Below are 25535 nucleotides of genomic sequence, written 5' to 3' on the forward strand. Positions count from 1 at the left end.
GTGTGTGTACGAAGTGTACGGAGCGGAGCCTTGTGTGTACGAAGTGTACGGAGCGGAGCCTTGTGTGTATGAAGTGTACGGAGCGGAGCCGTGTGTACGAGGTGTACGGAGCGGAGCCGTGTGTACGAAGTGTACGGAGCGGAGCCTTGTGTGTACGAGGTGTACGGAGCGGAGCCGTGTGTGTACAAGGTGTACAGAGCGGAGCCGTGTGTGTACGAGGTGTACAGAGCGGAGCCGCGTGTGTACGAAGTGTACGGAGCAGAACCGCGTGTGTACGAGGTGTACGGAGCAGAGCCGTGTGTGTACGAGGTGTACGGAGCGGAGCCGTGTGTATACGAAGTGTACGGAGCGGAGCCTTGTGTGTACGAAGTGTACAGAGCGGAGCCTTGTGTACGAGGTGTACGGAGCGGAGCCGTGTGTACGAGGTGTACGGAGCGGAGCCGTGTGTACGAGGTGTACGGAGCGGAGCCGTGTGTGTATGAGGTATGGGGAGCGGAGCCTTGTGTGTACGAAGTGTACAGAGCGGAGCCTTGTGTACGAGGTGTACGGAGCGGAGCCGTGTGTACGAGGTGTACGGAGCGGAGCCGTGTGTACGAGGTGTACGGAGCGGAGCCGTGTGTGTATGAGGTATGGGGAGCGGAGCCGTGTGTACGAGGTGTACGGAGCGGAGCCGTGTGTACGAGGTGTACGGAGCGGAGCCGTGTGTACGAGGTGTACGGAGCGGAGCCGTGTGTGTACGAGGTGTACGGAGCAGAGCCGTGTGTGTATGAGGTATGGGGAGCAGAGCCGTGTGTGTACGAGGTGTACGGAGCGGAGCCGTGTGTACGAGGTGTACGGAGCGGAGCCGTGTGTGTATGGAGCGGAGCCGTATGTGTACGGAGCGGAGCAGTGTGTGTACGACGTGAATGCAGCAGTTTGCGTACGGAGTGGAGCCGTGTGCCAGTTAGGGTAAATGCCCATGATCAGTGTTTGCAGCGGTTTGGATGTAGCATGCTTCGGCTGCGTGAAAAACGCTGCATTGTACAGTACAAGCACAGGAGATGAGATTTCTAGAAATCCTGTGCCCACTGTGCTTGTCTTTTGCGCAGTAAACACTGACCTGCGGAGCGTATTCGCAGACCGCAGCATGTCAATTGTTTGCTGCGGATTCGCATGCATCCTCCGTAGGGCGAACAGAGCGGCAGACCGCGGCGCACTGAACCCTGATCGTGGGTGTGAGGAGCTGCGGTCTCCTGTGTTCTCCTGTGGAGGAGACGCGCGGCCCCGCAGGTCAGGCCTCATGTTCAGGATGCAGAGTTCTGATCGTGGGCACATACCCTTAGTGATGGGTGAAGTACAATACCTGAGGCATAAAGCAAGTGGGGGGAAGGGGGGGGGGGGGACTACGTCCTGAACCTGTCAAGATACAGGCTATTAGTGATTGGCCTGTGCCCAAACCAAGAAGCAAGTTATGGATTTCTTGAGCACTGCTAGTTATTACAGGAAATTTCTCATTTCCGCACTGTGGCCAAGCCTCTTAGGGGTGCTTCACACACAGCGAGCTTGCTGCTGAGTCACGCTTTTTGTGACGCAGCAGTGACCTCATTAGCGATCTCGCTGTGTGTGACACTGAGCAGCGATCTGGCCCCTGCTGCGAGATCGCTGCTCGTTACACACAGCCCTGGTTCGTTTTCTTCAAAGGCGCTCTCCCACTGTGACACACAGATCGCTGTGTGTGACAGCGAGAAAGCGACGAATGAAGCGAGCAGGGAGCAGGAGCCGGCGTCTGACAGCTGAGGTAAGCTTGTAACCAAGATAAACATCGGGTAACCAAGGTGGTTACCCGATATTTACCTTAGTTACCAGCCTCCGCAGCTCTCACGCTGCCTGTGCTGCCGGCTCCGGCTCTCTGCACATGTAGCTGCTGTACACATCGGGTTAATTAACCCGATGTGTACTGTAGCTAGGAGAGCAAGGAGCCAGCGCTCAGTGTGCGCGGCTCCTGCTCCCTGCACACACAGCTAAGCGGTGTGCGCTGGTAACTAATGTAAACATCGGGTAACCATACCCGATGTTTACCTTAGTTACCAGTCTCCGCAGCTTCCAGACGGCGGCTCCGTGCAAGCGCAGCGTCGCTTGCACGTCGCTGCTGGCTGGGGGCTGTTCACTGGTCGCTGGTGAGATCTGCCTGTTTGACAGCTCACCAGCGACCATGTAGCGATGCAGCAGCGATCCTGACCAGGTCAGATCGCTGGTGGGATCGCTGCTGCATCGCTATGTGTGAAGGTACCTTTACAGACCTTACCAAGAAGACGATGCCCAGAGTGATTGCCTGGACTCCAGCCTGTGACACGGCCTTTATCCTGCTGAAGGACGCCCTGGTCTGCGACCCTGTTCTGGCTACAAGAGGTTTCTTGTGCAGACAGATGCATCTTCTTATGGACTAGGAGCTGTTCTCAGCAGCCGGGGAGGAGCACCCCATTATCTATCTTAGCAGAAAACTGCTGGACAGAGAAGTGGCCTATGTGACTGTTGAAAAGGAATGCCTGGCTGTAGTATGGGCCCTTATCTGTATGGAGTAGTGATGGGCAGTCCGGCTCTTTTTGGTGATCCGGTTCCCATGGCTCCACTCACAAAAAAGAGCCGTCTCATTCGGATCGTTCTCGGCTCCTTATTAAATATGTGTTCACCCCAGGTGAACACATATTTAAGATTATAGTGACGCCGCTGAAACCTCGCCCACCAGCGGCTAAACCCTGCCCACTTACAAGGCACCAATTAGATTGCGGAGTGGGCAGGGTTTAGATGCGGGTGGGCGGGGTTTTAGCGGCGAAAAGAGCCACTTAGTGATTTTATAATAATAATAAAGTTTATTTATATAGCGCCAACATATTCCGCAGCACTTTACAATCCGGTTGGGGGTTGTATAGACAAATACAAAACAAAATGGCACATAATTCAACAGCTACAGTAGGAATGAGGGCCCTGCTCGAAAGCTTACAATCTATGGGGAAGAAGGGGGACACAAGAGGTGAAGCACACTTGTAGATCTGGCTGGCTATTGTTATGCTAGTTAATTAGTTACATATAAAGATGACTGATCTGGTCTTTTGACAGTAACCTTTTGGGTGCCCTTACGTGCTATGGGTTGTATGTAGGATGTGATTTTAGTAGCTCACTCTGGTGATCCGGCTCCTGTCGGACACAGCAGGGAGCCAGATCTTTGTGTCGGCTCGTTCACGACCGACACATCACTAGTATGGAGGAGAATTCATGGTGGTTACTGACCACAAGCCATTGGGGACAATGGTTGCTTACTGAGATGGAGCCTGGCTCAACCCTACAACTTCACCTTACAGTATAGAAGAGGCAGCAACACCAAAATGCTGAAGGATTGTCCAGACAGGAAGAGCCCTGAGTCATGTCAGCCATGTTTACCTGTACTTGACAAGCCACCTGTTGAGGTCAGTAGTCTGTACACAAATTGAAGGGGGAAGGGTTGTAACAGAGAGAGGCTGAGGCTGGGGGAGGCCGGGAGGAGAGAAGCTGATGCTGGGGGAGGCCGGGACGAGAGAGGCTGATGCTGAGGGAGGCCGGGAGAAGAGAAGCTGATGCTGGGGGAGGCCGGGAGGAGAGAGGCTGATGCTGGGGGAGGCCGGGAAGAGAGAGTTTGAGGCTGGGGGAGGCCGGGAGGAGACAGGCTGAGGCTGGGAGAGGATGGGAGGAGAGCGGCTGAGGCTGGGAGAGGCCGGGAGGAGAGAGGCTGAGGCTGGGGGAGGCCGGGAGGAGAGAGGCTGAGGCTGGGGGAGGCCGGAAGGAGAGAGGCTGAGGCTGGGGGAGGCCGGAAGGAGAGAGGCTGAGGCTGGGGGAGGCCGGGAGGAGAGAGGCTGAGGCTGGGAGGAGAGAGGCTGATGCTGGGGGAGACTGGGAGGAGAGAGGCTGATGCTGTTGGAGGCTGTGAGGAGAGAGGCTGATGCTGAGGGAGGCTGGGGGGAGAGAGGCTGAGGCTGGGGGAGGCCGGGGGAGAGAGAGGCTGAGGCTGGGGGAGGCCGGGGGAGAGAGGCTGAGGCTGGGGGAGGCCGGGAGGAGAGAGGCTGAGGCTGGGGGAGGCCGGGAGGAGAGAGGCTGAGGTAGGCTGGGAGGAGAGAGGCTGATGCTGGGGGAGGCCGGGAGGAGAGAGGTTGAGGATGGGGGAGGCCGGGAGGAGACAGGCTGAGGCTGGGGGAGGCCGGGAGGAGACAGGCTGAGGCTGGGAGAGGCCGGGAGGAGACAGGCTGAGGCTGGGGGAGGCCGGGAGGAGAGAGGCTGATGCTGGCGGAGGCCGGGAGGAGAGAGGCTGAGGCTGGGGGAGGCCAGGAGGAGAGAGGCTGAGGCCGGGAGGAGAGAGGCTGATGCTGGGGGAGGCCGGGAGGAGAGAGGCTGAGGCTGGGGGAGGCCGGGAGGAGAGAGGCTGAGGTTGGAGGAGGCCAGGAGGAGAGAAGCTGATGCTGGGGGAGGCCGGGAGGAGAGAGGCTGAGGGAGGCCGGGAGGAGAGAGGCTGAGGCTGGGGAAGGCCGGGAGGAGAGAGGCTGAGGCTGGGGGAGGCCGGGAGGAGAGAGACTGAGGCTGGGGGAGGCCGGGAGGAGAGAGGCTGAGGCTGGGAGGAGAGAGGCTGATGCTCGGCGAGGCTGGGGGGAGAGAGGCTGATGCTGGGGGAGGCTGAGGGGAGAGAGGTTGATGCTGGGCATGGATGGGACATTGTGAGGAGGGGGCAGCATGCATGGGACATTGTGAGGAGGGGGGCAGCATGATGTGAGGTCAATGTACAGATCATATTTTATAATTGAGGAAGGTGTGGTGGGTATAATTTATAAGGGAGGGCAGTGTGTAGTTTATTAGGGGCAGTGTGACAGTCACAGTATATAAGTGGGGACGGTGTGGTGGGAATATTTTATACTCATGCTATATTTTGATGTGCCTGTGGTGATCCCCATTGGGGGGGTTAGTGCCTTTTGTTTCTCATTGATACTTTTTCAAGTGTTTTACAAAGTAGATCTGCCTTAAGCAGATGTCGTGTGCGAAAACTCATAGTTTTACGATGTCACTAAGGGGCGCAACCACTTAAAGTGCCTAGGGCAGCATGAAGGCAAAATACAGCCCTGACACAACCCAAGAAGACAGTCGGGAGACTGTTTCTGGAAGCACATTTTTGTTTAGTAGTTTGTGCAGTGATCTAGAAGGACGAGGATCTGCTGCGACCAGGTCCTGGTGACACAACCTGGACTAAAGATTGGGGATCATCGGCCTCATGTTAGTGGACCTCTTGCCCATCCTGCTGGATCTGAAGAACTATTTGTAAGGACTAGTGGCTTATTCTCCTTGGTATCCCCGGATTTGTTCCTTTTTCTCTTTCCTGTATCACAGACTTTGGAAAATCCTATTTATTCTCATTGAAATATTTTCCCAGCCACAACAAAAGTTTTTTAGGATTGTTCCCCTGCCCGCTGTCCCTACCTGTTCTGTCACACACCCCGTCACAATGTGTATGGAGCGGAGCCGTGTGTGTACAATGTGTACAGAGCCGTGTGTGTACGACATGTACGGAGCGGAGCCGTGTGTGATGTGATGGAGCTAAATGTGTACGGTGCAGAGCCTTGTGTGTGTATGGCACAGAGCAGTGTGTGTATGACTTAGGCGGAGCCGTGTGTGTATGATGTGTACGGAGCAGAGCCGTGTGTGTACGACGTGTAAGGAGTGCAGAACAAAAACAATAAAACAGATTCAAGCTGAGCTGAGAGCAGCCGAGTGGAATTTGCAGAGTAAAGCCCGCTTTACACGCTGCAATATATCTTACGATGTGTCGGCGGGGTCACGTCGTAAGTGACGCACATCCAGCATTGTAAGGTACATTGCAGTGTGTGACAGGTACGTGCGATTGCGATTGAACGGTAAAACGTTCATCGCAAACACATCGTACCTTTCTCTAGAATTGCATGTCAGATTGTTCATCGTACCCGGGGTAGCACACATCGCAGCGTGTGACACCCCGGGAACGATGAACAGATCTTACCTGCGTCCTGCGGCTCCCGGCCAGCAATGCGGAAGGAAGGAGGTGGGCGGGATGTTTACGTCCCGCTCAGCTCCACCCCTCCGCTTCTATTGGCCGGCTGCTGCGTGACGTCGCTGTGACGCCGAACATCCCTCCCACTCCAGGAAGTGGACGTTCGCCGCCTACATCGAGGTCGTATGGAAGGTAAGTATGTGTGACGGGGGTTAATCGTTTGTGCGGCACGTTCAACAAATTGAACGTGCCTCACATACAATGGGGGCGTTGCAAATCGCATACGAAATCATATGCGAAATTGCAACGTGTAAAGCAGGCTTAAGGCCTCATTCACACTTTAGATTTTTTTACATACAATAAAAATGGACCGAGCTTCATTAGATTTTGTTGTATTCAAAATTAAAAAAAGAGTCCATGAAAATTGGACTGCACTTGGATGGCATCTGAATGGCGCCTGATCCTCCCCCCCACAGTATAATGTTCCCACAGTACTGCCATCCCCCGCCACACACAGTATACAGTAATTTTCCCACAGTACCGCCATCTCCCTCACGCACAGTGTAATGTTCCCACAGTACCACCATCCACCACACACACTATGTTGCAATAGTACTGCCATCTCCCCCACACAGTATAATGGTCCCATAGAACCGCCATTCCCCCATACACAGTAAAATGTTCCCACAGTACCGCCATCCCCCACACAGAGTATAATATTCCCAAAAAAACACCATCTCGCCCCACACACAGTATAATGTTCCCACAGTACCACCATTCCCCTCCGCACACTGTATAATGTCTCCACAGTACCGCCATCCCCCCTGCACACAGTATAATGTTCCCACAGTACCATCATCTCCCCACACACAGTATAATGTTCCCATAGTACTGCCAGCCCCCCCCCTGCATACAGGATAATGTTTCCACAGTACCACCATCCCCCATACAGTATAATGTTCCCACAGTGCTGCCATCACCCATACACAGTGTAATGTTCCCACAGTACTGCCATCCCCCATACACAGTGTAATGTTCCCACAGTACCTCCATCCCCCATACACAGTGTAATGTTCCCACAGTACTGCCATCCCCCATACACAGTGTAATGTTCCCACAGTACTGCCATCCCCCATACACAGTGTAATGTTCCCACAGTACCACCATCCCCCATACACAGTGTAATGTTCCCAGAGTACCGCCATCCCTACACGCACAATATACTGGTTTCTTGCACATCCAAATCAGTGGCTCTATTACATTGCAGCACAAAGCCAGAATTAAAGAGGGACTAGGAATGGCTGTTAGGGGTCACATCTTGCAATATCTCAGGTATACGGTGGAAAATGGCAAATTTAATGAAGAAAGGTTCAAACCATTGTTGGGCTGATCCGTAAACTGTGGTGGTGACTTTGTATAGACCACATGGTCTGCAAAAATACACGGAAATGTGAATAACTCCAATATCTATATTAGGTACACGTTCTATCGATAAAACTTGAACAAGAAAAACTGACATTTAATAATAATAATACGTTTTATTTCTATAGCGCCAACATATTCCGCAGCGCTTTACAATTCAGAGGGGACAAGTACAGACAATATGAGACAATACAAAATTAAGATACCAGGAGGAGTGAGGGCCCTGCTCGTAAGCTTACAGTCTATGAGAAAATAGGGGAGACACAAAAGGTGAATGGGGAACACTTGAATGAGTGCTGAGGGAAAGTTGCCGTCTGTTACAAGTATACATTTTCTGTAGCGGATATATGACCCTCTGATTCTCCACAAGGTCGACATATGTACTCATATGTTCACTTAAATTCCTCTTTGGGAAATCCCCGCTTTTATGCTGCTCCAACGATGCTGTTTCTGTGTATATGGGTATATGGGGAATGCAGTGGGCTATGTGCTCTGTTGTCCCTTAAGTACATTTAGACACTGCTCCTTGTTATCCTGATATCCATGATACAGGGGAGGTATTTTGCTAATTTTTCTGTATTTTTTGTAACGCATATATGGATAACATGCAATGTATATTGGGGATAATGACTCAGTGATTTTCGTGATGCATCACAGTTTTATGACAGGGTTATTTCCTACTATATTGGATGGCCCATATTTTCCTTGCATCTAAAAATATTTTTTGAGTCACTATTTGATACATCTCGAAAATATTGTAATAATTGTTTCTAATTTTGTATATATTATTTACCCAATTATGTTATCTTGAATACCTCTCCATCAATATATAGCGAAAATGTTGAGTGGGAATATAACATCTCTAAAACCTGCTCATTATATACTTATGGCAAATTTAATTCTAGTATTGGAGGGTCATACATGGATATTTGGTTATATTGATTTTAATATATGCTGTGGTGTTCTTCTCCCCTTATCGGATCCAATAAAATTGTTTTTTTGCATTAAAAAGGACTTTGATCGTATTTCTTCTCTCCTTTTTTCTTAAGGTCGGCATATGTACAGAGGCCAAAGATCCGAAGAACTTACTGGAATCTGGAGATCTTATAGCCTTACTGCAGCATAATAACTTGTTTCTTCCACATAAATTGATAACATTTAGATGGATTCAGATGAACTCTCCTACAAAGTGACTAACAAAGTCATTACTACAAGACTGTGAGAAAGAGATTTATTCTAATTGAAACGCTACATCCATAAATGAATCTGGGCCCCGGGGCTGGAGACTTCAGATACTTCTTGCAGCATGTTAGTTACGAAACGGGGTCCTTGTCCCTGGAGCTTCTCTTCTTGGTTTGTGTCGCCCCGTGCCCCGTTACCTTCAGGTCGCCTCAGGGTCTTCAGGGACTCCACATAATGGATTCTTCTTGTCACAGGTAAGTTGACTTCTATGGGATTCGTGACGCCACTCTCGGTATTGCGGTCAGGGCGACCGCCACTGCAGTTTAGAGGACACCTGGGGCTGATGTTAGGTGCAGTTAGATGTGGTCGCCTCCCAAGAGTGAGGCTGGCCCCAGGGCCCGGTGTAGGTGGGTGGTACCACAGGTCGCAAAAGAACTCACATGCACAGCAGGAATGTCTTTCAGGTATTTACTCACTTTTGGTGGCAGGGGTGAGTTAACCCGGGCGATGCTGTGATGCTCCAAGTGGGAACCAGGCTCCTTCAGGCTGACTTAGGGGTGGCTACTGACTCGCCTTCCTAGCCCTCTTGTGTTTGTGATGACCTAAACTTGTAGTCCTACACGGTCACCCAGGGAAGTTGCTTCTGCCTGTTCTCCCCTTTTTGGCCCATTTGCTTGTAGCCTGGACCAGGAAACTCCGGCTGCTTGCCTCTCGTCAACTATGGGCCCTCTCATTGCTATGTGGCTGCGGACTCTGTGTTGTTGAGGTGAAGGGCATGAAGTGCCCTCGCCAGCATGTTGAGCAGGCCAACTGAATGGGCCCCTGCTTTGGGGACCTGTAACCCCGTGCGGACCTGGGTCACCTGGCAGTCCCCGTAATCAGCCACCTCTCTACACTCCGGCCTCAGGTGGTTTTCGGGCGGCACTACAAGGTGACCGTTCTCCCCCGCCAGCAACCACTGCACCTGCGGTGTCCGACTAGTGACAGCCTGCAGGTTCTCTTTCTGCGACTGCTCTCTCTCCGTGAGCTGCACTAACTGACTGGCTCACTACTCCCTCCCCTCTGTGCCTGCCTCCGCAACATAGCAACCAGCCGCTCTACCACACCCCTTGAATGGAGATGGAGGACACACCCCTTCCTGGATTCCCCAGGGGTCCCTTCAAAGGTCAATGTGGGAGACCTGGGTACTATGTGCCTGTGTGTCCACACCCCGGTCAGCCTTCTGGATTACCTGGGTTGTACTGCCCCCAGCATGGGTGCCTGACCAGGTCAGGGGCACCACAGGTATAATGAGACTCACTGATTTAATTCATATAAACAGTTTCAGTGAAATAGAAACTGCCTTAGGCCCCCTTCACACGTCCGTGAAAAACACGTACGTGTTACGGGCCGTTTTTCGGGTCCGTATCCCGTTTTTGTGTCCGTTTATATGGTCCGTGTGGCATCTGTGTGAATTGCGTATGCTAGCCGTGTTTGTGTGTAGAACGTCCGTGTGTGCGTGTGGAATTAACGTGTATGTGTACGTGGAATGTCCGTGTGGAATGACCGTGTGTGTGATGCACAATGTCGTTTATAAATGTCGGCTGACAGCCGACAGAGTTGAGCGATGAGAATGAACTCGTGTGAACTTCACCCGACTTCATCCTCATACCGCGGCTCTGTCTGTGTCGAGTACTGATTAGCGGTCACCTGTGAAGGATTCACCGGTGACCGCTAATCCCCCGAGTGACAGAAGTTTCCCCCCTCTCTCATACCCACCGATCCCCGATCACTGGCACGGCATTCACACTGCTGCGGCGGCTTTTACTATTTTGAAAAAGCCGGCCGCTCATTAAACAATCTCGTATTCCCTGCTTTCCCCGCCCACCAGCGCCTATGATTGGTTGCAGTGAGACACGCCCCCACGCTGAGTGACAGGTGTCTCACTGCACCCAATCACAGCAGCCGGTGGGCGTGTCTATACTGTGCAGTAAAATAAATAATTAAAAAAAACGGCGTGCGCTCCCTCCAATTTTAATGCCAGCCAGATAAAGCCATACGGCTGAAGGCTGGTATTCTCAGGATGGGGAGCTCCACGTTATGGGAAGCCCCCCACCCTAACAATATCAGTCAGCAGCCGCCCAGAATTGCCGCATACATTAGATGCGACAGTTCTGGGACAGTACCCGGCTCTTCCCGATTTGCCCTGGTGCGTTGGCAAATCGGGGTAATAAGGAGTTAATGGCAGCCCATAGCTGCCACTAAATCCTAGATTAATCATGTCAGGCGTCCCCCCGAGAAACCTTCCATGATTAATCTGTAAATTACAGTAAATAAACACACACACCAGAAAAATCCTTTATTAGAAATAAAAAACACAAACATATACCCTGGTTCAACAATTTAATCAGCACGAAAAAGCCCTCCATGTCCAGCGTAATCCACGGACCTCCAGCGTCGCTTCCAGCTCTGCTGCATGGAGGTGACAGGAGCTGCAGAAGACACCGCCGCTCCTGTCACCTCCACGCAGCAAATGAAGAGAGCCGCGTGATCAGCTGAGCTGTCACTGAGATTACCCGCTGTCAACGCTGGATCCAGTGACAGCGGGTAACCTCAGTGACAGCTCAGCTGATCGTGCGGCTGTCTTCATTAGCTGCGTGGAGCTGTCAGGAGCGGCGGTGTCTGCTGCTGCTCCTGTCACCTCCATGCAGCAGAGCTGGATGCGACGCTGGACCATCCTGGATGACGCCGGACATGGAGGGCTTTTTCGGGCTGATTAAATTGTTGAACCAGGGTATATGTTTGTGTTTTTTATTTCTAATAAAGGATTTTTTCTGGTGTGTGTGTTTATTTACTGTAACTTACAGATTAATCATGAAAGGAATCTCGGGGAGACGCCTGACATGATTAATCTAGGACTTATTGGCAGCTATGGGCTGCCATTAACTCCTTATTACCCCGATTTGCCAACACACCAGGGCAAATCGGGAAGAGCCGGGTACTGTCCCAGAACTGTCGCATCTAATGTATGCGGCAATTCTGGGCGGCTGCTGACTGATATTGTTAGGGTGGGGGGCTCCCCATAACGTGGAGCTCCCCATCCTGAGAATACCAGCCTTCAGCCGTATGGCTTTATCTGGCTGGCATTAATATTGGGGGGAACCGCACGCCATTTTTTTTAATTATTTATTTTACTGCACAGTATAGACACGCCCACCGGCTGCTGTGATTGGGTGCAGTGAGACACCTGTAACTCAGCGTGGGGGCGTGTCTCACTGCAACAAATCATAGGCGCCGGTGGGCGGGGAAAGCAGGGAATAAGAGATTGTTTAATGAGCGGCCGTCTTTTTCAAAATAGTAAAAGCCGCCGCAGCAGTGTGAATGCCGTGCAGCGCTGCGCCGGTGATCGGGGAACGGTAAGTATGAGAGAGGGGGGGAAACTGACCAACAGACTGTGAGAGAGGGACAGACAGACAGAGAGACCGACAGAGAGACCGACCGACGGACTCAGGGAGATTGACCGACATACACAGAAATAGAAAGAATGGCCGACATCACTAGAAATAAAAACACCAAACGGACACGGACTATAGGTAGATGCATACGTGTTTACTAACGTGTGTGCACATACCCATAGACTTTCATTGTGTCCACGTGTGCGTGCACCGTGCAGATAACGGACATGTATCCGTGCAAAATGCAAACACATACGGATCACGGACACGCACACACGGACATAATGAAATAACGCACGTGTGACCACAATCATAGATTAACATTGGTGCATGTTTGTCTGTGTCTCCGGTATATACGGAAACGGAACAAACACGCAAATGTTTCACGGACGTGTGAAGGGGGCCTAAATCTGAGGATCTTGTCTGATCTAGATGTCCTAGTATAAAGAACTATGGAGATAGCGCTAGTCTTCTGTATAAAATATGTGATTTTGCTGTATCCCTGATATTTCTGTACAGGGGGCTCTGTATCATCCACCAGCATTTTGGATTGGGAACATGGTAAAAATGGGATTACATATCCTGAAAGGTCCTGGAGCTAGTCTGGTGGAAGGTTCTTGAGATGCTCCCTCAGGATGTGCAGCCTCTGTGTAGGTCTTGGCAGCTTCCTCTCTTGCTCTGCACTGATCACATAGATCAGTGTGGAGCAGGAGGAGAAAGAGCAGTTCTCTCAGTGATCGGGAAGGAAACTGTCTCAGCATTCTCCATCATTACAGGAAGAGGTCTCCAGACTGTAAGCCTGTGTGCACACAGTGCATTTTTATCACAATTTTAAGTGCAGATTAGTCACAAAGCCTGAATGGAGCCCTGATTCCAGCAAAGTCAATGAGAATCCTGAAGTCTAATGCACACATTGAGTATTTTCTCCTTGCAGATTTGGTGCAGCTTTACATTTGCAACATGTCAATTCTAACTACAGATTTCATCCAGTCTAATGAATGGGAAAAATCTGCACTAAAAAACGTAAGGCAAAACTACACAGAGTATGCATGTTTTTGCTGCTGCATTTTTCCTGTCAAGAGATGCACAAATTTCTGGACCAAATACTAAATGCTTATTAGCAATTGTTAAAAGTATTTTATAGTCTAAAAAATACAGTAAGTACTAAAATAATTTCCCTTTCTCATTTAATTATACATTAGACAGTTGTTTTTTGTTTTTTTATACAAATTGGCAATAAAATATATAATTTCTCCCCGTGTGAGTTATCTTTGATGATAATCAAACTATAATTTTTCAATAATTCAGATTTTAATATCTAGGCATGCCTAAAGATAGGTTATGTGATTTTTTTTTTACCTGAAGGAGTGGGAGCTCTCTGAAATGCGTAGACAGTATGTGATTTTTTTTTTCCCTGAAGGATGACAAGGAACTTTCCGAAACACTTAGAAAATAAATCACCAACTCACATCCTTGGACTAATTTCTTATGCAACAGCGTGGCATTTAACCCTTTTCATTGTCTCTGTATTTCAAAATCTAAGTATGAGTATGGCTTCTCCCTTGTGAGAATTCTCTGGTGTATAATAAGATACAATTTCTGGATAAAATATTTGCCTCATTCTGAACATGAAAAATATTTCTCCCTTCTGTGCATTGATTGATGTATAAGAAATCTATATTGATGTACAAAACCTTCCCCACATTCTGAACATGAAAAAGGCTTCTCCCGTGTGTGAGTTCTCTGGTGTTCAACAAGATGTGATTTCTGTATAAAACCTTTCCCACATTCGGGACATGAAAAAGGCGTCTCCCCTGTGTGAATTTTCTGGTGACAAACTAGATTTGATTTATGTACAAAACATTTCCCACATTCTGAACATGAAAAAGGCATGTCCTCTGTGTGAGATATCTGGTGTCTAACAAGATGCGATTTCTTACCAAAACATTTCCCACATTCTGAACATGAAAAAGGTTTCTCCCCTGTGTGAATTTTCTGGTGACTAACAAGATGCGATTTATATACAAAACATTTCCCACATTCTGAACATGAAAAAGGCGTCTCCCCTGTGTGAATTTTCTGGTGCTGAACCAGACTTGATTTATGTACATAAAATTTCCCACATTCTGAACATGAATATGTCTTCTTCTCTGTGTGAGTTCTCAAGTGACTAACAAGGTATAACTGCTTGTTAAAATATCTCCCACACTTTGAACAAGAAAATCTTTTCTCTTCTGTGTGTATTTTTTGATCTTTAACAAAAGATGTTTCGAGGGGAAAACTATTTCCATATTCTAAATGTGAACGTGACTTATTTGCATTAAGATCAGTTTGTTTTTTAATGCCTCTTTTGTGACTTCTATTTTTCTTAGTAGTCTGTAATGAATCAGAAGGTAAGACCCGTTTCATAGGCTCAGATAAATCTTTGCTGTGAAGGTATGATGGGATTTCTGGAGATATAGCATTCACTTTAATTGTATCCTGTTGGATCTTAAGGTCATTTGATTCATAAATTGAATATGTCAGTTGTCCCTCTGTTCTCCTGTCACCATCATCTGCCAAAAATAAAACCAATTATTATTTTTGAACAAAATATCCTTAAAATTTATATTTTTCAACATTGCTACTTAACTTTCCAATTCTATAGACATGTTATGCAGCAAAATTGCATTCCTCAAGACAATGACAGTTCAGTCTCAGGGCCGTATTTGGCATTCATGCTGCCCTAGGCACTTTAAGTTGTAACACCCCCTACTGGTAAGGCTGCTTTCACACTTGCGTTGTTTTTGTATCCGTCACAATCAGTTGTGTGACTTATGCAACGGATGCGTTGCAGATAGTGGCAAAACTGATGTGACTGATGCTGCAAAACAACGATCCGTTGTTTTGGTTTTTTTTTACTGTTTTACCAGGGGCTGGCTATTGTGAACGATCAGCTGATCACCCGGCGGCTGGCCGCTGGGCGATCACCTGATTGTTCACAGCAGCCGAGCGATCAGATGATCGCTCTCAAAAGCCAGTTGATCGCTCTCAAAATCCAGCCGCCGGGCGATCAGCTAATCGTTCGGCCGCCGAGAAACATTGATTTCAAATATTAAAACACAAGAGCTGAGCATGCGCAGTAGAAAAAAAAGGATTCCGACCCTCAAAAACGCTACATGCTGCGTTCCTACGTTCGTACATAACTACATCACAAGAACAACCATCAGTACATGAATACATCACCAGAAGCAAAGTCAGTACATGCCTACATCACCAGAACAATCAGTACAGAAATACAGCCCCAGAACCACTGTCAGTACATGACTGCATCACCAGAACAATTGTCAGTACAGAAATACAGCCTGAGAACAACCGTCAATACATGACACATCACCAACGTTATACAGCGATCACTTTCAATGTCAGGTTAGCCCCTATCATATAAACTTGTATACCTTAACAATGGTAAGGAGATGATTGAAATTGTTGTTACCAACTATCATCAAACTAGGTACCACAGTACTGATTAGATGCTAGTAGCCGCACTAGTAAACATTTAAAGAGTAACTTAAAGGTTTGGTTCGAAGGAAAAGTAATTTTCATTCTAAATCCCTATCTATTTAGTGCCAAAAAAGAGAATTTTGTTTACTTACCGTAAATTCTTTTTCTTATAGTTCCGTCTTGGGAGACCCAGACCTTGGGTGTTTAGCTTCTGCCTCCGGAGGACACACAAAGTACTACACTTAAAAGTGTAGCTCCTCTCTCTGAGCCTATACACCCCCTGGTGAGCCAGTCACAGCCAGTTTAGTGCAAAAGCTGAAGGAGAATAGCCACCCACAAGTAGAACAGAGCAAGAGCCGGAACAACCGGAGACTCTGTCCACGACAACAGCCGGTGAAAACACGCGGAACAAGGAAATTGCCAACAGGCAACAGGGAGGGTGCTGGGTCTCCCAAGACGGAACTATAAGAAAAAGAATTTACGGTAAGTAAACAAAATTCTCTTTTTCTTTATCGTTCCTTTGGGAGACCCAGACCTTGGGACGTTCCAAAGCAGTCCCTGGGTGGGAAATAAACAGAAAAACTAAGCAGTAGGCAGAACCTAACTTCACAAATGGGCGACCGCCGCCTGAAGGATGCGTCTGCCCAAGCTCGCATCTGCCTAAGCATGAGCATGCACTTGGTAGTGCTTCGAGAAGGTATGCAGGCTAGCCCAAGTGGCAGCCTGACCGACTTGTTGAGCCGTAGCCTGGTGCCTAAAAGCCCAAGAGGCACCGACAGCTCTGGTCGAGTGTGCTTTGATCCCCGGCGGGGGAGGCGCCTGCGTACTCTGGTAGGCGTCCGAAATGGTCGACCTAATCCAACGGGCTAAGGTCGGCTTAGAAGCAGGGAGGCCCTTGCGCCGACCTGTGGTTAGCACAAAAAGAGAGGTGCACCGCCTAAGCGCAGCGGTGCGAGACACTTAGATCCGGAGAGCATGCACCAGATCTAGAGTATGTAGAGCTTTTTCAAAGCGATGAACAGGGGCCGGACAGAAGGAAGGTGAGGTAATGTCCTGGTTAAGGTGGAAGGGAGAGACCACCTTAGGAAGAAAGTCCGGAGACGGACGGAAAACCACCTTGTCTTGATGAAAGACTAAAAAAGGTGACTCCGAGGAGAGCGCAGCCAAATCAGAGACTCTCCTGAGAGAAGTTATGGCAACCAGAAAGGCCACTTTCTGTGAAAGACGGTATAAAGAAACCTCCCTAAGAGGCTCAAAGGGGGGTTTCTGCAAAACCGTAAGAACCAAGTTAAGGTCCCAGGGGTCCAAGGGCCGCCGGTAAGGCGGAATGATGTGAGCCGCGCCCTGCATGAAGGTGCGGACCTGAGCCAGCCGAGCGAGACGCCGCTGGAACAGAACTGACAGAGCCGAAACTTGACCCTTGAGAGAGTTGAGGGACAGTCCTAGCTGCAGACCGGACTGTAGAAAAGACAGAAGGGTCGGCAAGGAGGATGGCCGGTAGAGCGACACCAAAACAGGAAAATCTTCCAAGTCCTGTGATAGATCTTAGCGGAGGAAGACTAAAGCGGGCTTTACACGCTACGACATCGCTAATGCGGAGTCGTTGGGGTCACGGAATTCGTGACGCACATCCGGCCGCATTAGCGATGCCGTTGCGTGTGACATCGATTAGCGATTTTGCATCGTTGCAAAACAGTGCAAAATCGCTAATCGGCGACACGGGGGTCCATTCCCAATTATCGTTACTTCAGCAGTAACGAGGTTGTTCGTCGTTCCTGCGGCATCACACATCGCTGCGTGTGACGCCGCAGGAGCGAGGAAGCTCTCCCTACCTGCCTCCCGGCCGCTATGCGGAAGGAAGGAGGTGGGCGGGATGTTACGTCCCGCTCATCTCCGCCCCTCCGCTGCGATTGGGCGGCGGTTCAGTGACGTTTCAGTGACGTCGCTGTGACGCCGCACGGACCGCCCCCTTAGAAAGGAGGCGGTTCGCCGGTCACAGCGACGTCGCCGGACAGGTAAGTATGTGTGACGGCTCTGGGCGATGTTGTGCGGCACGGGCAGCGATATGCCCGTGTCGCGCAACAGATGGGGGCGGGTACGCACACTAGCGATATCGGGACCGATATCGCAGTGTGTAAAGTAGCCTTTACGGGCCCGAGTCATAGTGGAGATGACTTCAGGGGGAATACCAGAAGTCGTCAAAATCCAGGACTCAAGAGCCACGCCGTCAATTTGAGGGCCGCAGAATTCGGGCGGAAAAACGGACCTTGTGAGAGTAGGTCTGGACGGTCCGGGAGATGCCACAGCATCTCTACGGACAGTTGGAGCAGGTCCGGAAACCAAGCTCGCCTGGGCCAGTCCGGTGCAATGAGGATGACTCGACGACCCTCCATTCTGATCTTGCGCAGGACTCTGGGCAAGAGAGCTAGAGGGGGAAACACGTAGGACAGACGAAACTGGGACCAGTCCTGAACCATAGCGTCCGCGGCGAAGGCCTGAGGATCGTGGGAGCGAGCCACGTAAACAGGAACTTTGTTGTTGTGACGGGATGCCATTAGGTCCACGTCCGGAGTGCCCCATTTGCGGCAGATCGACTGAAATACTGCCGGGTGCAGGGACCACTCGCCACCGTCCACGCTTTGACGGCTGAGATAATCTGCCTCCCAGTTGTCCACGCCTGGGATGTGGACTGCGGATATGGTGGACCTGTAGTCCTCCGCCCATTGAAGAATGCGTTGTACCTCCATCATTGCCAGGCGGCTGCGTGTCCCGCCTTGATGGTTGATGTAGGCAACCGCTGTCGCGTTGTCTGACTGGACTCGAATGTGCCTGCCCGCCAGCAGATGGTGAAATGCTAAGAGAGCTAGAAACACGGCTCTGGTTTCCAGCACATTGATTGAAAGAGCTGACTCGGACGGAGTCCAAGTGCCCTGTGCTTTGTGGTGGAGACATACCGCTCCCCATCCGGATAGACTGGCATCCGTGGTGAGAATCACCCAGGATGGGGCCAGGAAGGAACGCCCTTGGGACAGGGAGAGGGTCCGAGGCCACCACTGAAGACAGCTCTTGGTCCGTGGCGACAGAGCCACTAACTTGTGTAAGGAGGAAGGTCCGCTTGTCCCAACAGCGGAGAATGTCCAGCTGCAGGGGGCGCAGATGGAACTGGGCAAAGGGAACAGCCTCCATGGACGCCACCATTTGACCCAGCACCTGCATCAGACGCCTGAGGGTATAACGGCGGGGCCTCAGGAGAGAGCGCACCGCCAACTGGAGTGACAGCTGTTTGTCTAAGGGCAACTTCACAAGTGCCGGCAGAGTCTCGAACTGCATTCCTAGGTACGTGAGACTCTGAGTCGGAGTCAGAGTGGATTTGGGAAGATTGACAAGCCACCCGAATTGGGCTAGAGTGGCGAGAGTGAGCGAGACACTCCGTTGACAGTCTGCGCTGGATGGAGCCTTGACTAGAAGGTCGTCCAGGTAAGAGAGCACTGCCAACCCCTGGAGGTGCAGAACAATCACTGCTGCCATGACCTTGGTGAATACCCGAGGGGCCGTGGCTAACCGTAAGGGGAGAGCCACAAATTGGAAATGATCTTCTCCTATTGCAAAACGTAGCCAACGCTGGTGTGAAACTGCAATTGGCACATGTAGATAGGCATCTCTGATGTCGATGGACGCCAGGAAATCCCCTTGGGTCATTGAGGCAATGACTGATCGCAGAGACTCCATGCGAAAATGCCGCACCTGAACATGCTTGTTGAGAAGCTTGAGATCCAGCATGGGCCGGAAGGTACCGTCCTTTTTGGGAACTAGGAAGAGGTTTGAGTAAAAACCTCTGAACCGTTCCCGGGCGGGAACTGGTACAATTACTCCGTTGGCCTGCAAGGCTGCCACGGCCTGTGAGAAGGCGGGGCCTTGGAGCAGGGGGGAGTTGAGAGAAAAAATCTGTTTGGCGGGCTGGAAGTGAATTCTATCCTGTAGCCGTGAGAGATGATATCTCTCACCCACTGATCGGAGACTTGTTGAAACCAAGCGTCGCCAAAGTGGGAGAGCCTGCCACTAAGGACGTTGCTGGAGCGGGCAGAGAGTCACGAGGAGGCTGCCTTAGTGGCAGGACCTCCTGCGGTCTTCTGTGGACGCGCTTTTTGAGCGTCAGTTGGATTTCTGGTCCTTAGCTGAGTTAGCGGACGAGGCGGAGGGCTTAGAGGACGACCAGTTGGAGGAACGAAAGGAGCGAAACCTCGACTGAATGCTACCCTGGGCAGGTTTCCTGGTCTTGGTTTGTGGCATGGAAGTACTCTTTCCGCCAGTAGCCTCTTTAATAATTTCATCCAGCTGTTCACCGAACAGCCGGGAACCAGCAAACGGGAGCCCAGCAAGGTACTTCTTTGAAGAAGCATCTGCCTTCCACTCTCAAAGCCACAAGATCCTGCGGATAACGAGGGAATTAGCCGAAGCCACCGCAGTGCGGTGAGAAGCCTCTAGCATGGCAGACATGGCATAAGAAAAAGCTGAAGCTTGAGAAGTTAAGGCAACCATCTCGGGCAGAGATTCCCTGGTGAGGGAATGCATCTCCTCTAGAGAAGCAGAGATGGCTTTGAGGGCCCACACTGCTGCAAATGTTGGGGAAAACGCGGCCCCCGCCGCTTCATACACGGATTTAGCCAGAAGGTCAATCTGACGGTCAGTGGCATCCCTAAGGGAAGTGCCATCAGCCACCGACACAACGGTCCGGGCTGAAAGCCTAGACACCGGAGGGTCTACCTTTGGGGAGTGAGCCCACTCCTTGACCACCTCAGGTGGAAAGGGAAAATGGTCATCAGAACTACGCTTTGGGAAGCGTTTGTCAGGACAGGCCCTGGGTTTGGTCACAGCGGTCTGAAAACTGGAGTGGTTAAAGAACACACTCTTTACTCTCTTAGGCGAGGTAAACTGGTGCTTTTCTGCCAGAGAGGGTTGCTCCTCTGATACTGGCGGATTGAGATCCAGTACAGAATTAATGGAAGCAATCAAGTCACTAAGTTCTGAGTCACCCTCGGAAAGAGCAATGGGGCACATGGAGTTAGCCTCCGAGCCCCCTGTAAAGGCATCCTCCTCATCCTGCGAGTCAGCTCTTGAATCAGAGCCGCGGGATGAGGAGGGAGAGGAAACCCTGCGGCGCTTCTTAGGAGGACGGGGTTTGTGCCCTGATGATGAATCCTCTGTGAGCTCCAGTGGACGGAGGTCAGAGGATAGGGATCTTAAAGGGCCCTTAGCAAGAGCATTAGAGGCACCCTGTGAAGGGGGCTGATGCATATTCATCAAGGTCCTGGACAGAAGTCCCATGGACTCAGCAAATGACTGGGAGATAGACCTAGAGAAGGACTCTACCCAGGCCGGGAGTTCAGCCACAGGTGCAGAAGCAGCCTGAGAGACCACTGGGGGTGAGACTCCAGGCTGTGGCACCTCCAAGTTAGAGCAGACCTCACAATGTGGATAGGTGCTCGGTTCAGGCAGCAGGAGCTTACATGCAACATATGCAGTATAAAGCTTTGGAGCCTTGCTCCTCGTGTGAGACATGCTGCTGGAGTGGGGAAAACAGCTTCTACAAAGAGAATGAACCCCAGGGAGTATATTCAGAGGTCCACAACCAGAGACCGGCTGTGGCTTACCAGACCGCTGGAAGCGGTGTTGTGTGCCCTCCAGATCCCGAAGCCCGGACCCCCAATGCACAGCACCTCAGCAGGGATGCAGAGTGCAGGATGGCCCAGCGCAGAGTGAACCCTGTCCAAGAAAATGGCCGCCGGAGCGAAGAGAGGGGGCGGGACGGGGGCGTCCCTGTAGGAAAGCGGGATCTGGAGGGCCATAGAGACCTGCATGGGGGGAATCACGCACAAGCAGTGGGGAGTGTCCCTCCCCTGTGCAGGACGGCCGCCGGGCGGAGCTGTGCCTGTCCCCGTGCATGAGTGACATGCAAGGGCAGGTAACAGAAACTAGGCCTCCGGCGAAGCCGGGGCCTAAATTTGAGCAGCGAGGCCGACGCGCAGGCACCATCGGCGCGGTTCTCGGGCGAAAAGCCAGAGAACCCGCCGGAAATGCCAAAACAAATACAGCAAACACACTCTCCCCACACAATAAAGGACAGGGACCCCCAACATATGAACGTCTCAGGTACTTAGCTGCTGAGACGCAGGGCCAGGTCCCTGGGGATGAGTGCTCCGGTCCAGCAGGGTCCTGAAGGGGCTGTGGACGGAGACCGGACTCCTGCCAGGCATGGAGACCGCGCTGGCTCCCACTTCAATCCAGAGCCCAGGAGGCATGGTGAAGGAGCACGGCATGTAAGGCTCCAGCCTTGGAAATCAACCTTACAACACCACCGACACAGTGGGGTGAGAAGGGATATGCCGGGAGTCCAGACGTGGACCCGCACTTCTTCAATCTTTTTCCAAAAAAAAAAATAAAAAAAATCATATGTGTGGATGTATCCTCCTGAACACAAAGCGATAAACTGGCTGTGACTGGCTCACCAGGGGGTGTATAGGCTCAGAGGGAGGAGCTACACTTTTAGGTGTAGTACTTTGTGTGTCCTCCGGAGGCAGAAGCTAAACACCCAAGGTCTGGGTCTCCCAAAGGAACGATAAAGAAATATATATTTTTTTAATATACTTGCATTAATAATTTCCTATCCTGCCCCTTGATGACGCTTCATTTCAGGGAGGGGCAGAGGCTGTGGCAGTGACTGCAGTCTATGCCCCATGAGAACGCTTCTTTCGAGTATCCCAGCATGCACCATGCTCTTGGATTCTCAAAAGAAGGGTCATCAAAAAGGTCCATTAATTCTTAGACTGGTGCAGTAATGTGTCCTGAGACCCCCATAGGTGAAGTGCACGGTTCAGGAGACAGGACTCTGATTTTCCACTGAACCCGCGCTGCTCTGTCTGCTCTCCTGCACTTTCCTAATAGGTCTTTGGAGCAATTGTGGGGGACTCGGGACCGGGTTCACCTCAGATCTGCTCAAAATCAATTACCCTAAAACATATAAAATAATTTCTAAAACATTAAGTCTCTCTTTAAAGGTGCGTTTACGCTGCTGCGGATTATCGATGTACCTCAACAAGCTGTCAATCACCTGATGCAGGAGCAAAATATTTGTTTGTATAGTGACATTTTTATAAGGAAATCTGTCACCCACAAAATGCCGATCACCCTGCACAAATATTCATAATAGGGAACGTCGCACATAGAAAAATCATACCGGGTGTATACAGCCCATACAGAAATCACACTAGGTGTATACAGCCCATACAGAAATTACACCAGGTGTTTTCAGCCCATACAGAAATCACACCAGGTGTTTTCAGCCCATACAGAAATCACACCAGGTGTATACAGCTCATTCAGAAATCACACCAGGTGTATACAGCCCATACAGAAATCACACCAGGTGTATACAGCCCATACAGAAATTACACCAGGTGTATACAGCCCATACAGAAATCACACCAGGTGTATACAGCCCATGCAGAAATCACACCAGGTGTATACAGCCCATGCAGAAATCACACCAGGGGTATACAGCCCATGCAGAAAATCACACCAGGTGTATACAGCCCATACAGAAATTACACCAGGTGTATACAGCCCATACAGAAATCACACCAGGTGTATACAGCCCATACAGAAATCACACCAGGGGTATACAGCCCATGCAGAAATCACACCAGGGGTATACAGCCCATGCAGAAATCACACCAGGTGTATACAGCCCATGCAGAAATCACACCAGGGGTATACAGCCCATACAGAAATCACACCAGGGGTATACAGCCCATGCAGAAATCACACCAGGGGTATACAGCCCATGCAGAAATCACACCAGGGGTATACAGCCCATGCAGAAATCACACCAGGGGTATACAGCCCATGCAGAAATCACACCAGGGGTATACAGCCCATGCAGAAATCACACCAGGGGTATACAGCCCATGCAGAAATCACACCAGGGGTATACAGCCCATACAGAAATCACACCAGGGGTATACAGCCCATACAGAAATCCCATCACGTGTATACAGCTCACACAGAAATCATACCAGATGTATACATCCTATACAGAAATCATACCAGGTGTATACAGCCCATATAGAAATCATACCAGGTGTATACAGCCCATATTGAAATGATGCCAGGTGTATACAGCTCATACAGAGATCACACCAGGTGTACACAGCCCATACAGAAATCACACCAGGTGTACACAGCCTATACAGACATGATACCAGGTGTATACAGCCCATACAGAAATCACACCAGGTGTATACAGCTCATACAGAAATGATACCAGGTGTATACAGCTCATACAGAAATCATACCATGTGTATAGAGCCCATATAGAAATCATACCGGGTGTATACAGCCCATATTGAAATTATGCCAGGTGTATACAGCTCATACAGAAATGATACCAGGTGTATACAGCTCATACAGAAATCATACCAGGTGTATACAGCCCATATAGAAATCATACCGGGTGTGTACAGCTCAACATAACATTTGATAAAAGATTCACTTTTGTTTATGGCATAGGCCACGCCAAAAGTGCACAATGACCCCCTCACAGCAAAAAAAAAAAATAGAAGATTTTTTTATTGTTAGGTTACACTGCTTCTACCTGGCATGATTTTTATATGGGCTGTGTTCCCTAAAAAATGTTTTGTTTAATTGGCATTTGGGGGGGTGACAGACGCCTTTAAATATCTTTCTTGGCCGCACATTGTCCTGTGAACACATGCTGCCAAGAACAGTGCTATTTTATGTGCACAGAACGATCATGGTAAAGATCGTACTGTGCACATGAAAGTGCGGTCACAGGCTCAGCAGCTGTTAAACCATTGACCATCTGCTGGATATAGATCAGCGATCGCTTAAAACCTACATTAGCCAATGTGTTTACCCATCACCTGCATTTATCCAGCCCCAAACCTCGGTACCTCACAGGTCCTGGCGCCATGATGACTTCACATCTACAGCTCGACTCTGCAGACCTCCATCTTCTCTGCTCTTCTGCAGCACATCACGACACAGTGCCCTTAAAAATAACATGTCATTATAAAAATAATCAACCATGCTGTTCCCTAAATAAGCCCCCAAAATAAATAACTGTCCCTCACTTTAATCCCTGCACAAAAAAATGACCCCCCCACACTGTCTATATTATATGACACATGGCTTTAACATTGCCCCCTTTATATACCACACCGTCTCCCATTATGAGTTACACCCACTACACCCTCCTCACTTACTCACTTAGGACCTACGATCTCCAAACTGTCTGCACCACATGCTGACCCCTATTTGAACTGTCTCCCACACATTAGACTTCTACATACTGATCCATGTTGCCCTTTCTCCATACTGAGCCCACCCCACGCTGCCCCCTTTTCCATACTGAGCCCATCCCACATTGCCCCCTTTTCCATACTGAGCCCACCCCACGCTGCCCCCTTTTCCATACTGAGCCCACCCCACGCTGCCCCCTTTTCCATACTGAGCACATCCCATGTTGCCCCCTTTTCCATACTGAGCCCACCCCACGCTGCCCCCTTTTCCATACTGAGACCACCCCACGATGCCCCCTTTTCCATACTGAGCACATCCCATGTTGCCCCCTTTTCCATACTGAGCCCACCCCACGCTGCCCCCTTTTCCATACTGAGACCACCCCACGATGCCCCCTTTTCCACAGTGATTCCACCCCGAAGAGTGCCCCCTGCCCCATACAGATCACACCCCATGCTGTGAGCCCACACAGAGCCAACTACACGCGCCCCCTTTATCATACAGAGCGCTCCCTATGCTACTGCCCCATAGAGATCAACCTTCATGCACCCACTTTTCCCATACAGAGTGCTCCCTATGCTACTGCCCCCTTCCCCATAGAGATCCCCCTCCATGCACCCGCTTTTTCCCATACAGAGTGCTCCCTATACTGCTGCCCCTGCCCCATAGAAATCCAC

The 25535-nt window shown here is 50.3% G+C and overlaps 1 protein-coding gene across 1 annotated transcript in view; it reads right to left on the reverse strand.

Annotated features, from left to right (window-relative positions):
* Nucleotides 1-25535, reverse strand: part of LOC142312189 (uncharacterized) — a 307401-nt gene that overhangs the window by 203117 nt on the left and 78749 nt on the right. Inside the window, 1 exon segment of the mRNA XM_075351090.1 lies at nucleotides 14458-14612. Within this exon segment, the coding sequence (XP_075207205.1) occupies nucleotides 14458-14612 (155 nt within the window).

Source organism: Anomaloglossus baeobatrachus, chromosome 5, assembly GCF_048569485.1.
Source record: "Anomaloglossus baeobatrachus isolate aAnoBae1 chromosome 5, aAnoBae1.hap1, whole genome shotgun sequence".
NCBI classification, from domain to species: domain Eukaryota; kingdom Metazoa; phylum Chordata; class Amphibia; order Anura; family Aromobatidae; genus Anomaloglossus; species Anomaloglossus baeobatrachus.